The sequence below is a fragment of the Manis javanica genome, chromosome 2, assembly GCF_040802235.1.
Source record: "Manis javanica isolate MJ-LG chromosome 2, MJ_LKY, whole genome shotgun sequence".
In the NCBI taxonomy this organism is placed as follows: domain Eukaryota; kingdom Metazoa; phylum Chordata; class Mammalia; order Pholidota; family Manidae; genus Manis; species Manis javanica.
This window is the reverse complement of record NC_133157.1, coordinates 65811142-65826641: the sequence shown is the minus strand read 5'-3', so window position 1 is coordinate 65826641 and position 15500 is coordinate 65811142. Positions and strand designations below refer to the sequence as shown.

The window sequence follows — 15500 nt, the reverse complement described above, 5'->3', positions numbered from 1 at the left end:
GAAATTGGCCATGATGGAAGCATGTATAGCACAGAAATTGGCAAATGCCATCACTCAGCCATTCTCACTGGAGAGCTGGTTGTTAACCATTTGCCAGCACACCAGCCTCATATTTAAGGTCCCTTTAAGCAATATCATTTCTCTGATTGCCCAGGAGAGAAGTGATCTGCAGCTATCATGGAGAGCCGTGATCATTATGGTTTTTTTAAATAAAAATGGAAATATTAAATTTCTATGTGGACCAGATTAAGAATTTTCTATCTATTTTGTAGCAAGGGGAGAAAATTTTGTCCAAATTACTTTTTGACCGTTTCTTAAGTAGTGTTGAGGAGATGGTACAGTACCGCACTGACCCACAGAGGGGCACTGTTCCCAAACATTTTTTTTTTTCCTGCTTTCCCAATTAAGTCAGAGAGTGGAATGTTGAAGGGACTATTCATATTCAGTACCCCCAGGTTCTCAACTAGGTTTTAACTACCGGTTGTTCTACAAACCAAACTATTAACAGTGATTATCTCAGGAAAGAATTAGGTGTAGCTTTACCTTCTCTGCTTCATTTTACGTTTTCTTATAACAATTCTTTGCTTTTATAACCAAAAAAAAGTAAGAAATATACTAAAAATGAATTCTAAGGTTGTGATTGCCAGGCCACTGGCTTTTCTTTCTGGTGAACCACTGTCAGTTGACTGTTGAGTCTTGGTTTGTATATTTCAGATTGCTGATCGCAACTGCAACCGGATGTCTTACTATTGCTCTGGGAATAATGATGCTCCAAGTTCCACCACAGCCCCAAGGCCAGTCAGCAAAAAGGTACTAAGCAGAGCAGTGTGAGTATGATTTGCCCGTGCTTACTCACCATGATTGAAAATAGACATCATCAAAGTACTCTCCAGCCTTCTTCCTGCCCTCCTAACACGCATGCACGCACACTTTTGTGTCCCTGTCCCTTACCCCCCATTTTTTGACCACCTAATTAACCTATTACCGTGCATCAGAAGTATGTGGGTGACCTGTTAATAAAACCGATTGCCAGACCCCACCCTCAGAGTTTCTGATTCATTAGCTCTGAAGTGGGGCCCAGGAATTTACATTTCTAATAAGTTCCCAACTGCTGCTGGTTTAAGGACCACACTTTGAGGACCACTGCATTCGCTTCTTTTTTTGGTAGAAGGTGAGCTGGGGACAATTCATCATCAACAGAAGTGAATTATAATAATTAGGTATCATTTATTTCAATACTACATTGAATAACATAAAATGCTTCCTTATAATTCTTTCTAATCAGCCTTACCTGTGGGTTCAGAGATGTTACAAATTGTTAAACTGATCACCAGAACTTCTTATATTAAGAAAATTCTCCAATTGTAGTCACAGCCTACAAACTTTGTTCTAAGGGGTGCCAGGGGGTGGAGGGGCGGGGAAGCCATCTGAAATTTTCTCCTGTGCCAGACACCCAAGAGTTGCACCTCAGTAGTAGCTACTTAAGATCTGCAGTGTCTTTGAACACCCTGATTAAAATGTAAATATGCTGATTGAAAGGTAACACAGGAAGCCACTGGCAACAGTGGACCCCACAGGGAAATGTGTATTAAACAGCCAAGCAGGGAATGAGCCTCAGCACTGCTCACTTTGCACTTCTGAGGCAAAGTTCAAGGCTGGAGCGGCCCTGCCAGGACCTGGCGATGCACACCTTGTAGTAATCCTGGCACCACACAGTATACCTGGGAGGGGGACCAGTTAATTGTAAAAGGAAAAGCCAAAGAAGGTATAGCTAGGTGCTGAAAATAAAGTTTTCACTTACTCTGAAATGTATAGCTTTGGGCTTTGCAGTGACTGGTCACAGAACCGTTTTCTATCCTTGCCTGCAGCCTGACCTCCTTGGATCAGGGCCTCACTTCTCCTGGGCATAATCACGTTTGCTTTTGCAACTGTCTTGTTTTAGCTTTGTTTCTGATCATTTCAAGGGTGAGAAGAGAATCATTTCAGTTCACAGGGAAGTTTTCCCAGTGTGTTTCCTTAATAGCTCAGCAAACAGGGTTTAGCTCCAAGGCTATTTTCCATAACCTCTGGAGCAAGGTGTTCTTGTAATAATGTTGCCCGGTAAGCAGCATAAATTACTTTAAGAAGCAGCTTATCCCCCTCTAATCTCTTCTTGCCATAAGACTTTGGCAGTCAAACTGACCTATTTTCCAGAGGTTACCTTTAAAGCTGGTGGAGCATGTCTTTCCTACAGTGGGAAGATCTGGGGGTAGCCAAGTCCCACCACGTGACATCCAGCTAGATTACCGCTCAGCCTCATGCCTCTCCCAGATGAGGCAGCTTCACTTAAAATCTCAAACAGCAGACAAATGCGTTGATGTGTTTTAAGACTGTAAAGGTTTAATTCATCTGGCAGAATGATGTGGGACTGCCTGACAAGCTAAAACACTTAAGCTTTCTCCATTCATAGCCACTAACCAGCTAAGGATGTAAATATAATACCCAGACATCTGCATGATGATTTTCTTAGTGTTCAGTTGAGTAACTCTCAAATTTTAATGTATGTAAGAATTAGTAAATTGAATTACTTGCATACTATATACTAAGTAATTTAAAGGTTTGTCAAAGGCAATCTTTGCTATAATCAATTTTTGCTTTAGGGGTTAAATTTAAAACTTGACTGCCTCATAAGTCAGTACCTGAGGGTGTGATATTAGGGTGTTCAAATAGTTTAAGCTTTCTTACACACAGAATAATAAAAAATTAGTTTATCTGTGTTTATTCTAGATTTTGTGGTCTTTAGATGAATGAGATCCACAGAAAATGCCCAGGCATCGTTTGTCTTGTTTAAAATGATCAACCATCTCGGTTTGCCCAGGACTGAGGGAGGGGTCTCTGGAGGCAGAACTTCCCATTTTCAGATCAAGACAGTCTCAGGAAAACTGAGATGAGTTGGTCACCCTGTCTTTAGTTTTGAACTTTGTGATGTGTTCTTTCATATAGAACAACAATAGTATTATACACAGAAGTAATCGTAGTATTACTGGGAACCATTTAGGTTCCCAGACCCATTTTTCAATGTGTGTAAGTGTGTGGGAGAGGTCTTACCACATGTAACACGAAGCAATTCTCAAACACCCAGCAGGGTATCCAAGAACTCAACTCAATTCTGATGCTATCTGCCCAGAGACAGCACCATATTCCCAGGTTTAGGGCTCTGTCCTACAAGACTGTTCTCCACCCCCAACTCCAGATGCTAGTCGAAAGCCCCAGGCAGTTAACCTGTGCTTCTAACCTATTGGCTACAGATCGGAGGTTCCCATGACCTCCCCTTTTAGGTTTGATTAAGTTGCTAGAGCAGCTCACAGAACTCAGGAAAACGCTTACGTTTACCAGCTTAATAAAGGATACAGTAAAGGATATAAGTTAACAGCCAGATGAAGAGATACATAGGGCACAGTCCCAAATAAAGCAGCTTCTATCTTCATGGAACTTGGGGCCTGGCTCCGTGGCACATGGAGGTATCCTGGTTCCCCAAGCATAGAAGCTCTCCCCGACTGTGAAGTAGGATCCATGAGAGCAGAGAGCTATAAGCTTTTCTCAGGGGTTTTTGTGAGGGCTTCACTGCATAATCATGATTGACTAAATTATTGGCCATTGTCTGATTGAACCTCCAGCCCCTGCCCTCCAAGTCTCTCATTAACATGACAGAACACCCATTTCACCTTTAAGACTCTGCCGTGTTTTCAGGAACTGTTAATGATGACCAAATATGAGTGACACATGTCTATTTTTTATGACTCATTGTATTGCAGTAACTTTTTCCCCATCAGTGTTCAAGAACATTGACAGGTAGCCAAAAAAACTAGAAAATGGGAAAGGTAAGAAAGGTGTGAGTGGTCATCTGCTGCATTTGCGGTTCAGCAGTCAGATGGCTCCAAGGAAGTGCAGATGTAAAGCAGAGGACCTTTCCGGCATCTGACCCTGGGACATAGGTATTTAGAAGTTGGGAGTTCAGGCTGCTATGGTTGTTTTCTTTACTGCAGAGTATCAACTCATAAACCCAACCTATAAAGTTTCCTACAAAACCATAGTGGGATTATAAAAACAAGAATTGTTGAGTCTAGAAGGGTGATTAGATACCATCTAGGTGATGGTCCTCTTATTGCAGTCCCTGGACCCACAGCTCCAGCATCACCTGGGAATTTGTTAGAAATGCAGATTCTCAGGCCTTTCCCCAGATATACTTAATCCAAATCCGAAACTCCAGGGTTGGGGCTGAGCAAGCTGTGGGATTCTGATGCACATTCAAGTTTGAGAACCACTGCTACCAACAAACAGATGTTATGGATGGAAAAACTGAGGGCAAAGTGCAGAATGGTTTGTACATGGTCACACAGAGGGTTTGCAGAGGAAAGTAACAGTCCCAGTTCTGACTGCTCCTCCAGAATGCAGATTCACTCCCATGCTGAGGCCATTCCTTTGAACCCAGCCCTCCTATGTGATACCACCACCAACCTTCTCCTGCCCTCCTGAAAAGTTCTCCAGTTTCAGGTTACTTCAGCATTGACTTTGCACCCACCTGTGATCTAGGACACATGCATCAGTAACTAACAAGCTGTGACAATTGATGAAAAGAAAAGAGGTGTTGGTGTATAAAACACTTGGCAACACAGACTGGTTTTTGTGGTTTTTGTGCAGCATTTCCACGAGGAGCTTGCTCTGCAGATGGTGGTCAGCACTGGAATGGTGAGAGAAACAGTCTTCAAGTACGCCTGGTTCTTCTTTGAGCTGCTGGTGAGATCCTTGCATGTTTACACCTGTGCTCAATAAGGCATGAAAAGCCCTTTGCAGAAAGACAGTGACGTTGGCCATATTAGGAACTGACGTTTATCCATGGACTTGCTCTTGCTGAAAACCTGGGATCATTCCTTAAAATCTGACTGTCTCTCACCCTGCCACCCATCTTCCAAATTTTACTGATTCTACCTTGCGAACTACCTCCAACCTCTCACTTCTTATCACCTTCACTGCTCCCCACCTGGCTAAACCACCATCATCTCTTAGGCACCTCTTGCAATAACTTCCTTTTTGGCCTGTCTGCATTCATATTTTGCCAGGCCTGTCCATTCTGCACAGGGCCACCAATATTTAAAAGATGAATTCACTCTCCTTGCAAACCCTCCAATGATTTTCAGTGTAACTAGAAATAAAGCACACATTTTTACAATGACCTGCAAAGCCCTTTTATGATTCTGTTTACCTCCGTTTCTAACCTTCTGCCATATTTCCCTCTCATTCAGCCACATTTTTCCTATTTTGGTTCTTTGAGATGACAAACCTTTCAGCCTCAAGGCCTTTTTCAGATGCTCTTTCCCTCCCTACCTTTTGTCCCTCCATTCATATACTTTCTGGGTTCTTCTTAGATTTTAGCTTAAAAGTCACTACCTCTGAGAGGCCTTTTCTGACCAATGTATACTGTAATATGTCCTCCATTCTATTATTTTCCTATTAAATACCCTATTTATTTCCCTTCTAGCACTTACCACATGTATAATTGTTTTTCTGTCTTGCCTATTAGATTTCTAGGATTTGGGTCCATCTTTTCCATTATCCTATCTCTAGCACCAGCATGCTGCTTGGTATCAGACAAGCATAAACTAATATTTGTTGGGAAAAAGAATGAAACTTATAAACTTGTTCACCCTACAGCTTCTTTCAGTTCTCTAGCAGAAGCAAAAGGTATATCCATGTTCCTTAATTTTAAGATAAAGAGAATCATAGTAATACCAATATTTTTGTTTAATTATTACTGGAAGTGAAAAGATTTTACCATAAAGCCACTAAGAATAACTTTTGTCAATGTCAGTAAATGGAGGTGCATGGTGATATAATGTTCAATGAAAAAGGCATAAACTTGCAGACACCAGCTACTTAAAAATGTATGTACAAACAATCTGGAGGCTTAGGATTAGGAGTGGATTGAAATTTAGTGTTACAGTGAGCTTTATATTCACTGGGTTCTTTCCCCTGACATTGTTGAAGTGGATTTTTTTTAAGAGAGAGAAAGGGTAGGATTTCCACCTGAACTTTAGTTTATCTATATAAGTTCAAGCTTAAGAAAAAGGGAACAGTACTGAACAGTAGGACATACAGAACAAGAGGGTCAAAGGAAATAAAACTATACTGCCCATTTGGGGAGGAAACAGGAAGTGATGTGCAATAGGATTAAAAAGAAGTCAGGCCTATGCCACATAAATACATCCAACATACAAATCCCTTAGCATTTCACCAAGTTCCAACACCTAGTTTGAGTAAGGTTTTGCTAGACAAGTGTCTTTTCAAAGCACAGTCTCAAATCCCTGCAACAGAATCACCTGGGGGTGTTTAGTAAAAATAAAGCAGATTCTTGAGACCCTCCATAGAACTGCTGACAGCAATGAGAAGGGGTGAAGCAGCATGTTATTAACCTGTCTTCCCAGGTAACTTCTAAGCACACTAAACGTCCACCAGTCCACACAACCTCTGTTCTGGGAGGTCTAAACCGAGCTAAGGGTCTTTATCTCCAGCCAGCACCTAATTTGATTTCTAAAAACCAGGTTGATGAAGGTGGGCAGCTGTAGCCCACCAGTCTCGGAGCAATAGCATTAGCAGTAAGACATGAGCTCTGTGCTTTGGCAGTGGATGCTCTGGCTATAAAATTGTTTTCTGAGACATGAAAAGGATCAAAACCAACACTCCATGCACTGTACATCTTGTATCCACTTACCCATCTCACCTACCCATCAAGTTTTTCCAAGAAGATTCACATAGTTCATAATCCATCTATAATCCATACAAATCATCTTAAGATGAGTTCATCTGCCATTGCAAATAAAAAAAAATACAAGAAGCAAAAACTAAATTTGATATTGTAGAATCTCCTAGAACAAAGTCTCAAAGGAAAGCAGTATCCCAGTTCAAAAATGTTCTATGTCATTTACTCATGCACATGCACACATAGGTGCACACACATTTCACCTAATCATTCTTAGGTATTATTTAATAGTTACACATTATAAGTACTACAGTTAGACTGGAGAACCAAAGTCCTAGAATAGTGGTTCTCAAACGTATCAATGTGAGGCTTCCCGCAGCAGCGCAGGATGCTCTTTACTACGTCCTTGACCCCTCAGGAGAGCCCTGTGTGGTAACTGCCCTGTGAGTTATCCCTATGGGACTCACCAGACACCAAGGCCTAGTGGGCTTGCCCAACCCTTTCAGCCAGTGAGGGAAAGAGCTTCACTTCTGCAATGCTATAGTCCACCCTCTATCCCCCCTGCCATTTTGCTTTGCATTGGGAGCTCAACGTTACAAAACATTTCCTTAGCCTAACATACTGACAACATGCGAAACCTTTATGTTCAGAAGTCAACTTTCAGGCAGGGCCTCATTGATGCTCTCATTCCCAGTCAGAATGAACTCGGCATTGCGAGGCCTGCGTGGCTCCATGTGGCTTCTGAAAACCCTCTTTTAAGGCCAAGTTTGTATTCTCCGCATGCGTAACAATGACTCTGGCCTTCATATAATCCCAGTAACCCCTGGCATGCCTGAGGAAGGAAAAATAATAACATCTAAACGTATTGCGCATCTTCCCATGTATGTGCCAGACACCACCTTAAGCATTATTTCATTTAATCCTCAAACAACCTTGAGGCAGGAGTTTTCTGTGGTTCCCAATTGATATGTGGGCTGGAGGAAGGTTGGTGGCCGTAATGAGGATTCTCCAGGTCAGCCAAAGGCTTTGTCGGTACCCGTTCTCAACCCCCAGCTGCAGGAGCTAAGGAAACCAGGGGAAAGGTGACACTTGTCTTTGAGCACATTTATTTACCAGGACTTGGTGGGTCCAGGAGAGAAAGCTAAGCTAAAGCTGATAGCCCTTCTTCCTTCTAGGAGTCCCCTATGGTGAACAGATAAAGTCCTTGGAAAGAAAGCTCCTGCTGCTCTGAGCCCATGGAAGGAGTTGGTCACTGTGCAGGGCACCCAAGACACAGAACTTTGCATGTTATAGCCTAAGTCCCTCAGGGTCCTGCAGGACAACAGCGGCCTGACTGAGAAGGGTTTGCTGAAAGGCATTTATCACAGGGACCTTCCCCAGGGTGTGTGCAAGGTTACAGGAGCATATATGGGTTGACAAAGCGCCCAGGGAGCAGCAAATGCTGGAAGCCTTTATTCTAGCTCTAAAGAAGCAAGAGTAAGGGATGGTGTAACTGGACTGAGAGAAAGCTGAGGCAGAGGAGAGGGTCCACATGAGAGGAGCTGGGGTCTTAAGGAAACCAACTACTGCTAGACCATTTGGCAGCAGGACTGAGGCCAGGACCTCTCCACCCTCCTGTCCCAGTCTCCTGCAGGGGCCTCCCGCTGGCCGACTCCCACCAAAAGCCCAACAAGGAAGCCTGAGAGATGTTGTCCATAGACGTCAGCTTCCCAAGTTTCAGAGATCGACAGAGAAGGACAAGAAATGGATCTAGGGGCTGGCAGGAGGCAAATGGAAGCTTTCAGCCCCAGCCAGAACTTTGCACAGAAATTGATCTCATACTCATACAGAAGGCCCAGTCGTTTGTGCATTATTTGTGCATTTGCCTATGGATGGTCAGTAAGTTATTTAAAAAACAAAATAGATTTTTCCAAGAAGCTTGAAGGGAAAGCAACAGCCTCCTTAGACTTAGCCAACAAGCTGGGTTCGGTTTAACACCGTTCAGTTGTGTGAATGCCCAAGTGCTAATGAACCACCACTTCGACTTCAGAGCTGTTGTATATGATCCTCGGGTGAATTTCACACTTGCTAATGAATAAAGCTCTGTGCTTCTAGAAACTGCTGAGCTAGATTTTGGAGACCCAGAGGTAAATGGGTGACCCAGTTTATTCAGGGCATTCTTTAGAGGTACCCCTACGGTGAGTGGATCACAAAGGCCAGTATGGGGGGAAATATTTCCCTGCCTTACCCTGCCCTACAAATAATGGGTCAGGCATCCACTAATATTTCTACTGGGTCTTCCTGTCTGGAGCTCCAAAGGACACAGTAGCTGGAAAGTTGCTGACCATTTGGGAAGAGGCCACTAGCTGTGAGGTTTATTTATTTGGTTGTAGGATGGCCAAGCTCAGCAGGCAGGAGCTGAACACAACAGTGAGTTCTGAAAGCCTGGTGCTGGGGTGGGTTAGCCAGAAGAGAATCAGGAGTGGACAGCTCAAAACAAAGAGGCCTTGTTTTTCTAAGTCCTTTGTTAGGAACATAGTGAGAGAGACACTTTTGCCAGACAAAATCAGGATCCAGTTCCCACCCCTCGCTCAGGTCCTCCCACCAGGTGTGTGACACTCTATGGTATAGACATGTCCATGTGTGGCCTGAACCAAACAGGGCACTGTAGTGAAGGAAAACCATGATTCTCACACTGGGCTTCAGGATTTTATATCCTTAGGTCTTCAGGAAGCTGGCAATGATATTATCTTAAAACATGAAACCTATAAAGACTGTCTATTACTCTCTTCTTATTTTACCTTCTGTTTGTTTTTAATGCTTATCAAAATTGTCAGTTCTGTATTCTTGGAAACAGGAATCTGCTGTTAGTGCTCTGAATGTTCTCCCACGTAGTTCTTGGGAGTAGAGGTTGTTTTTCCCATACAACTGTCTTTGTCCTCTCTTTTTCCATCCTGTTTGTGGGGTCACCATCAGGCAAGTGTGGGTGGTTTTATTCCCGGGGCCATTTCCTTTTGCAATGACTCCCTGATTAGCCTGGATGCATTCATGAACATGACCTCAGAAAGTAGGCACCTAAGCATAAAGACTCCCAGTCTCTGCCTTCTAAACAATGTCCAACAAGGAAAAGACACAGCCTCAGATGGTATCAAAGGGAGGGGTATTGGCCCATGAATCTTTCAGTTCCAGAAAGAAGTCCAAAAAATAAGCATGATCTTGGTTTTAAATTGTGGTAGACAATAAACTGCTCATAATATAGGCAGACACCAACTGACACACAGGATTTTTTATTAAATATATATTTTTTAGTACATAGAAAGTTGGTTAGTCTTAGAGAACTTAAAACATAATTTCTCCTAGAGGCAATGTTCCAAATAATGGTCCTGTTTCCATCTTAGCACACTATAGAATTGTTGCTGGAAAAACTGCTCCCTGTTTCACCTTGAAACTCAAGATGAGAGGAGCATTTCTCCCCTTTTCTCCTTTACTGTAGTGATTTCAGTTCACATCGGCACTGTTATCACAAACAGTCCTTTTTCTGTGATGGGTCGTGTGCCATGACGGTGTGATGGCTGAGGGAGACCAGTCGAGGGCTGCCTTCCTGGACATGCACAGTGAGAGAGGGGAGTCCTATGACACTGTAGCCAAAGAATTAAGCTCCTTGGCTTTGTCAGCAGCAAGAAGGAAGGCCTCTGACTTGGGGTCAAGAAGAGGACACCCTTCCCACCTCCTGCCGCCATGGCAACCATTTGTCTGTCAAGCATTTTTTATCTCAGAGCCTGCTGGGGTGGGGCAACCACCAGCACAGATAAAGTGTTAGAAGGTCCACTGTTGATGAGCTTTCTCTTCAAGTCTTTCCCCTTTGTCACAGTGTACAAGCAGGTCACCACTTTGCATTTTGACATTTCCCCCATCCTCTCTGTAGGTGAAAAGCATGGCCCAGTATGTACATAACATAGACAAACAGGACAATTTTCGGAGGACTCGTTTTTCTGATCGTTTCAAAGATGACATAACTACTATTGTTAATGTGGTCACCTCGGAGATTGCAGCCCTTTTAGTAAAACCTCAGAAGGTAACTGTGTATTTTACTCTTTATTTTGTGAATTTTTTACCTTGAGCATCTGTTATATTCCTAATCTGGGGAAAATAAGTGTCATCCTAAAACACTGATTAAGATGTAACTAACTAAACATGCAGGTACATGTTACACAGTATGGGGTCCTGGAATGGGGCTGAGGGATTGTTATAAAGAAATTGTGGAAATAGTTTAAATTACTATATCACTGTAGATATGAGAGAGAATATTCTTGTTCTTAGCAAATATACCCTGAAGCATTGTGGGGTAAGTGGGCATGATATTTGCAACTTACTCTCAAATGGTTCAGAAAAAAAGTATAGGAAGAGAGAGAATGATAAAGCTAATAGAGTGAAATGTCAAGTATTAGCACATCTGGTTAAAGAACAAGCAATAGTTCTTTGCACTATTCTTGCATCTTTTCTGATAGTTTGAAATTTAAAATAGAAAGGTTAAAAATAAATAAAATGAAATAAAGTTTTAGAAGGTAACCATACATTTTGAGGCAGTGGTCATTACTAATACCCTTGTCGTTATTAAGAATTTATATAGGGCCAGGTGCTTGGGAGATTTCCATTCGGTTCTTTTTCATGGCAAACTTTGCGAGAGTGGCAGTGGTACCCCATTTTGGCAGGCACAAAAAGTGAGGCTAAATGAGGTTGGTAAATTTTCCAAAAGTCACACAGCTAGCAGGAAAGCCAAGGCTGATGATGCCAAACCCAGAATATTCAGGCAGTTGTGTGAATTACCCAGGAGTGGCCCATGTGCAGGAAGCTGACAGCACAAGGACTTGCCTCAGTGATACTCTGGAGACTTCCCCATCAGGTCTCCAATCCATCCCAGTGACTGGTCAGCTTGGCCTGAATTTGGAAACTGCACATCATAATGAAAGGAAAATATTTTCAAATCACATTTGCAATAGTGTCAGAGAAAACTGATTTTACCTTCTGCATATAAAGAGCATAAACATGAAAAAGTGAATCTGCGATTGCTCTGATGTGCTGTAAAATCCTTCATAAATATGAGCACTGAGAAGTAATAAAAATAAAACCCTAGTCTCAATTCATGCACAAGTTCTCTAGCATGTATGACTTTGACCTTTCTGAGGCTAGGAATGCTGCCTAACTGGAGAAAAGAAAATTCCTTAGGTGAAAACTAATTCTTTTATTAGATTTTCCAACTATCCTTATAAGTTAAGAATCTGTCTCATTGAAGATAGATTATTTATTACCTTAAGTAAATTATGGTAGAGCCACATGAAGGAATGTGAAGCAACCATTAAAAACTAGTTTTTCCAGTATCCAAGCTGGTCACCAATTTCCATTTTGACATTTCATCTGTCCTTTCTTTTGGTGAAAAGCATGGCCCAGTTTGTATGTGGCATGGGCAAATACACATGACATGGAAGAAATGTTAAAAATGCAGGAAAATGTGCATGACATAATGTTGAATGAAAAAATTCAGGACCTAACATTGTGTAGAGAATTGAGCTCAATTGTAGACATATAAATAGACACGCAGAGAAAAAAAAGACTAGAAGGAAATGCATCTAAATATTAACAGTGAATAAGGAATTACTTGATTCAACCAAACAGTCATGGCATCCACTAAGGGCTAAATTGTATTTGTTACAATTTTGCAGGGTTGCCTGCTTTGCCCAATATCTCCCAGAGGGACAGTGAGTGAAATAATAGGACCTGTCTCTCCCAACTTTCCCTCCAGGGATATGGGAGTTCATTACCAGGATTTACCACAAAATCGTTCAGGTGTTTGTATGTTTGTTTTTCATTCTAAGGAAAATGAACAGGCAGAAAAGATGAACATCAGCCTGGCTTTCTTCTTGTATGACCTTCTCTCCCTAATGGACCGAGGCTTTGTGTTTAACCTCATCAAGCATTACTGCAACCAGGTGAGTGTCCCTTCAGACAGAGCCATGGTGTTCCTGGGTCCTTCTCGTCTGAGATGACACTATTGCCACAGCATGTATTCTTCGCTGCCAAGTTAGTGTGCAAGACTTGTACATTCTGGATTTCGTGGTACCCCTTCCTCATGTCTTTTGTTAATACCACGGATAGCTCTAGTTTGCACAGATTCCTGGAGCATTTGCCAACCCATCACAGAAGGGTCAACAAGTTAATGTATGGGAACTGAATTATGTTAGTGATATGATCTACTTTCTCCAATTAAACATTTAACAGAAATTTCATGACTATTGCATTCAGTCTTTGACCAAGTCTAGAATCCAAAGTATCAGCTCTTTTTCAGGGTAATTAATTAAATTATGGTTGTGAAATTCAGATTTTAAAGAACCATGATAAAATCAGTCAAAGAGACTAAATTTCATTGAACACAAAGCAAATATTTTATAATTCAAGAGCATCTTATCAGTGCCATATCCCCAACTTTTTTAATGGAATTCTTTAGTGAGCCATCTCTCTCAATAATAGTCACACAATAGTAATACGAGGAATGGTTATTATTGTTGCTACTCTTTTCCTTCCAGATTCCTACTCCAGCCACGACTACCATTGCCACTGTCACCACTGCCCCCCATCACTGTCACCACCCCCCACTCCCACCATCACTGTCACCCACCACCTCCATGTCACCTCCTCCACCGTAAACCATCGCTGTCTCCACCACAGGTCTCTTTCTAGGGACCAACCACAGTGTTAAGCATTTTATAGAAATTGGATCATTTAATCCTTGCAAGGTGTTATCTACATTTTGCAGATGGTAAAGCTGAGGTTTGAAGGAGTTATGTAACTCATCCAGGAAAGAAAGAGCCATGTCTACCTAACTTTATCGTACATTGGGTTAAACCCTCTGTGGCTTTCTGTGGTTACTCCCTTCATGACCTTAACTAAGTCATTCAGATTCTATGGGTCTAATTTTCTCATTTGTAAAATAAAAGTATCTCCCCTCCACACCAAAATAAGGCCATGACTTTTCCAAAGGAACTCTTGATAAGGAAGCCAACTTATAGACAGAATCCTAAGGCAACATCAGAAGTCCTAGAGCATCAACATCTTGTGCACCTTGAACTCCTGACCCTCCAAGGATCTTTTCCAGATTCTACCAGAGTAGAGTGGTGGAGGAATATGCCATCCCTTTTAGGTGTTTAAGATTATGGATGACTGGATGAATTGTAAATATAATCTATTTTTCAGACCTTTAAGTTAGATATATGGAAAAGGGATACTAGAACACAATAGACCCAGGGTTAGCGACTGTTAAAGAAAAAATTATTCATGGCACTTGTTAAACAATATGGCAGACTTTATTCAGGACTATCTCAATAGAAAGGCACTACTGTGGGTGGGGGTTGCTGGAGGGGAGAGAGACTGGATTTATAACCAATGAGCAGGGTGGGGTAGTCAGTGAATGAAAAGTTACCAAGAGGAAGCATCAGGGGTGAGGGAGGATTCTGGCTAAACCAACCTACCAGGATTTTTGCCAAAGGCAGGCCAGGGTGATCAGACACCGGCTGTGGGAGTGCAGAAGAGGAGTTTGGTCAGATATTAAGGGTGATCAGATGACAAGGCTCGGGGGCTTCTGCCTAAACTGACCGAGCAGGGTTCTGGCAAAAACTGGACTCTTAAGGACATGTCCAAGGGCAGACCTATCAGAACTCAGAGGAGCCTGACTAGAATTTGGTCAAGGAGAGAATCTTCATCACTGCTCACGTGTGGACAGTTTTCATTACCAGAAGGCAAATGAGGCAGTCAAAGTAGATATCTACCCACCCTGCAAATGCACGTTTTAATTTCTCTTTCTCTTTCATTTCTTTCTTTTTTCCCTTGTTCTCTTTTTAATCCTTTCCAAGTTAAAATGTACTTCTAGTTGGCCCTCTTTTTCTCGCTCTTTCCTATCTCAGCTGCCAAAGCCTTAGGCTAGGTATCTGGGGACCCATGTTCTAATTCCAGTGATGTCATTAAATGCCTCTGTGGTTTGGGGAGCTTCAATATTTGCAGCAGTAGCTTCCTTCCTCATCTGCAAAAAGGCAAAGCTGGATTAGATTTATTCAGGCTTTAAAGTTTTGATTCTATGCTCTGTGTTTGCCAGACACATCCATGGATATTGCTTAGCACAATTAGTAGCACTCTGGCCCCAGTCAATGGTGGTTTTACTCATTGATCCCACCTGCCTAGATTCAGTATGAACATCATGCCAGAGGCAAGTCCTGTTCTCTGAAGTCTTCTGATTTGATCATTTTGCATAACCTGATTCAAACATTCTATCATGTTTCTGCCATTTATAGACTTTATTACAATGGGTATAATCTTTGTCTTTTATTAATAGTCACTAACAATAGACAAATATAGTTTTTCAGTTGCTTTATGTTGCTTTCAACATACCACTAAGTTAGCACCCATCCCTTGGGTAGGGCCACTGAGGCTACCACTGTGGGTCCTGACTTTTGAAGAGCATGTTTTGGGAGCTACATCTTATTCTTTTCTAAACATCATTAAAATTACTTTTGAAATTCCTATCTTTGATGAAGTTTCAGGGACCTATTTGCAATACCTTTAGTGTGCCTCTCTTTCAGGCATAGAAGGCAAGTGTCCTGTGCTTTCAGCTCCCACTGCCTGCCCAGCTCTTTGTGAGTGACTGTTCAGTGAGGGGCATAAGACCAAGCTCTAATCAGTCAGTTTGCTGGTGTCCCCATTGGTCCCAAGGCAGCCAGCAGTGCACACTGACAGAGTA

The 15500-nt window shown here is 42.1% G+C and overlaps 1 protein-coding gene across 6 annotated transcripts in view; it reads left to right on the top strand.

Moving 5' to 3' along the window:
* DOCK8 (dedicator of cytokinesis 8) overlaps positions 1–15500 on the top strand; it is a 223181-nt gene that overhangs the window by 148577 nt on the left and 59104 nt on the right. For all 6 annotated transcript variants that reach the window (XM_073228617.1, XM_036991205.2, XM_073228616.1 and 3 more), the window contains 4 exons: positions 715–810; positions 4681–4776; positions 10641–10790; positions 12589–12702. In XM_073228617.1, the coding sequence (XP_073084718.1) occupies positions 715–810; positions 4681–4776; positions 10641–10790; positions 12589–12702 (456 nt within the window). The remainder of the gene's footprint in view (positions 1–714; positions 811–4680; positions 4777–10640; positions 10791–12588; positions 12703–15500) is intronic.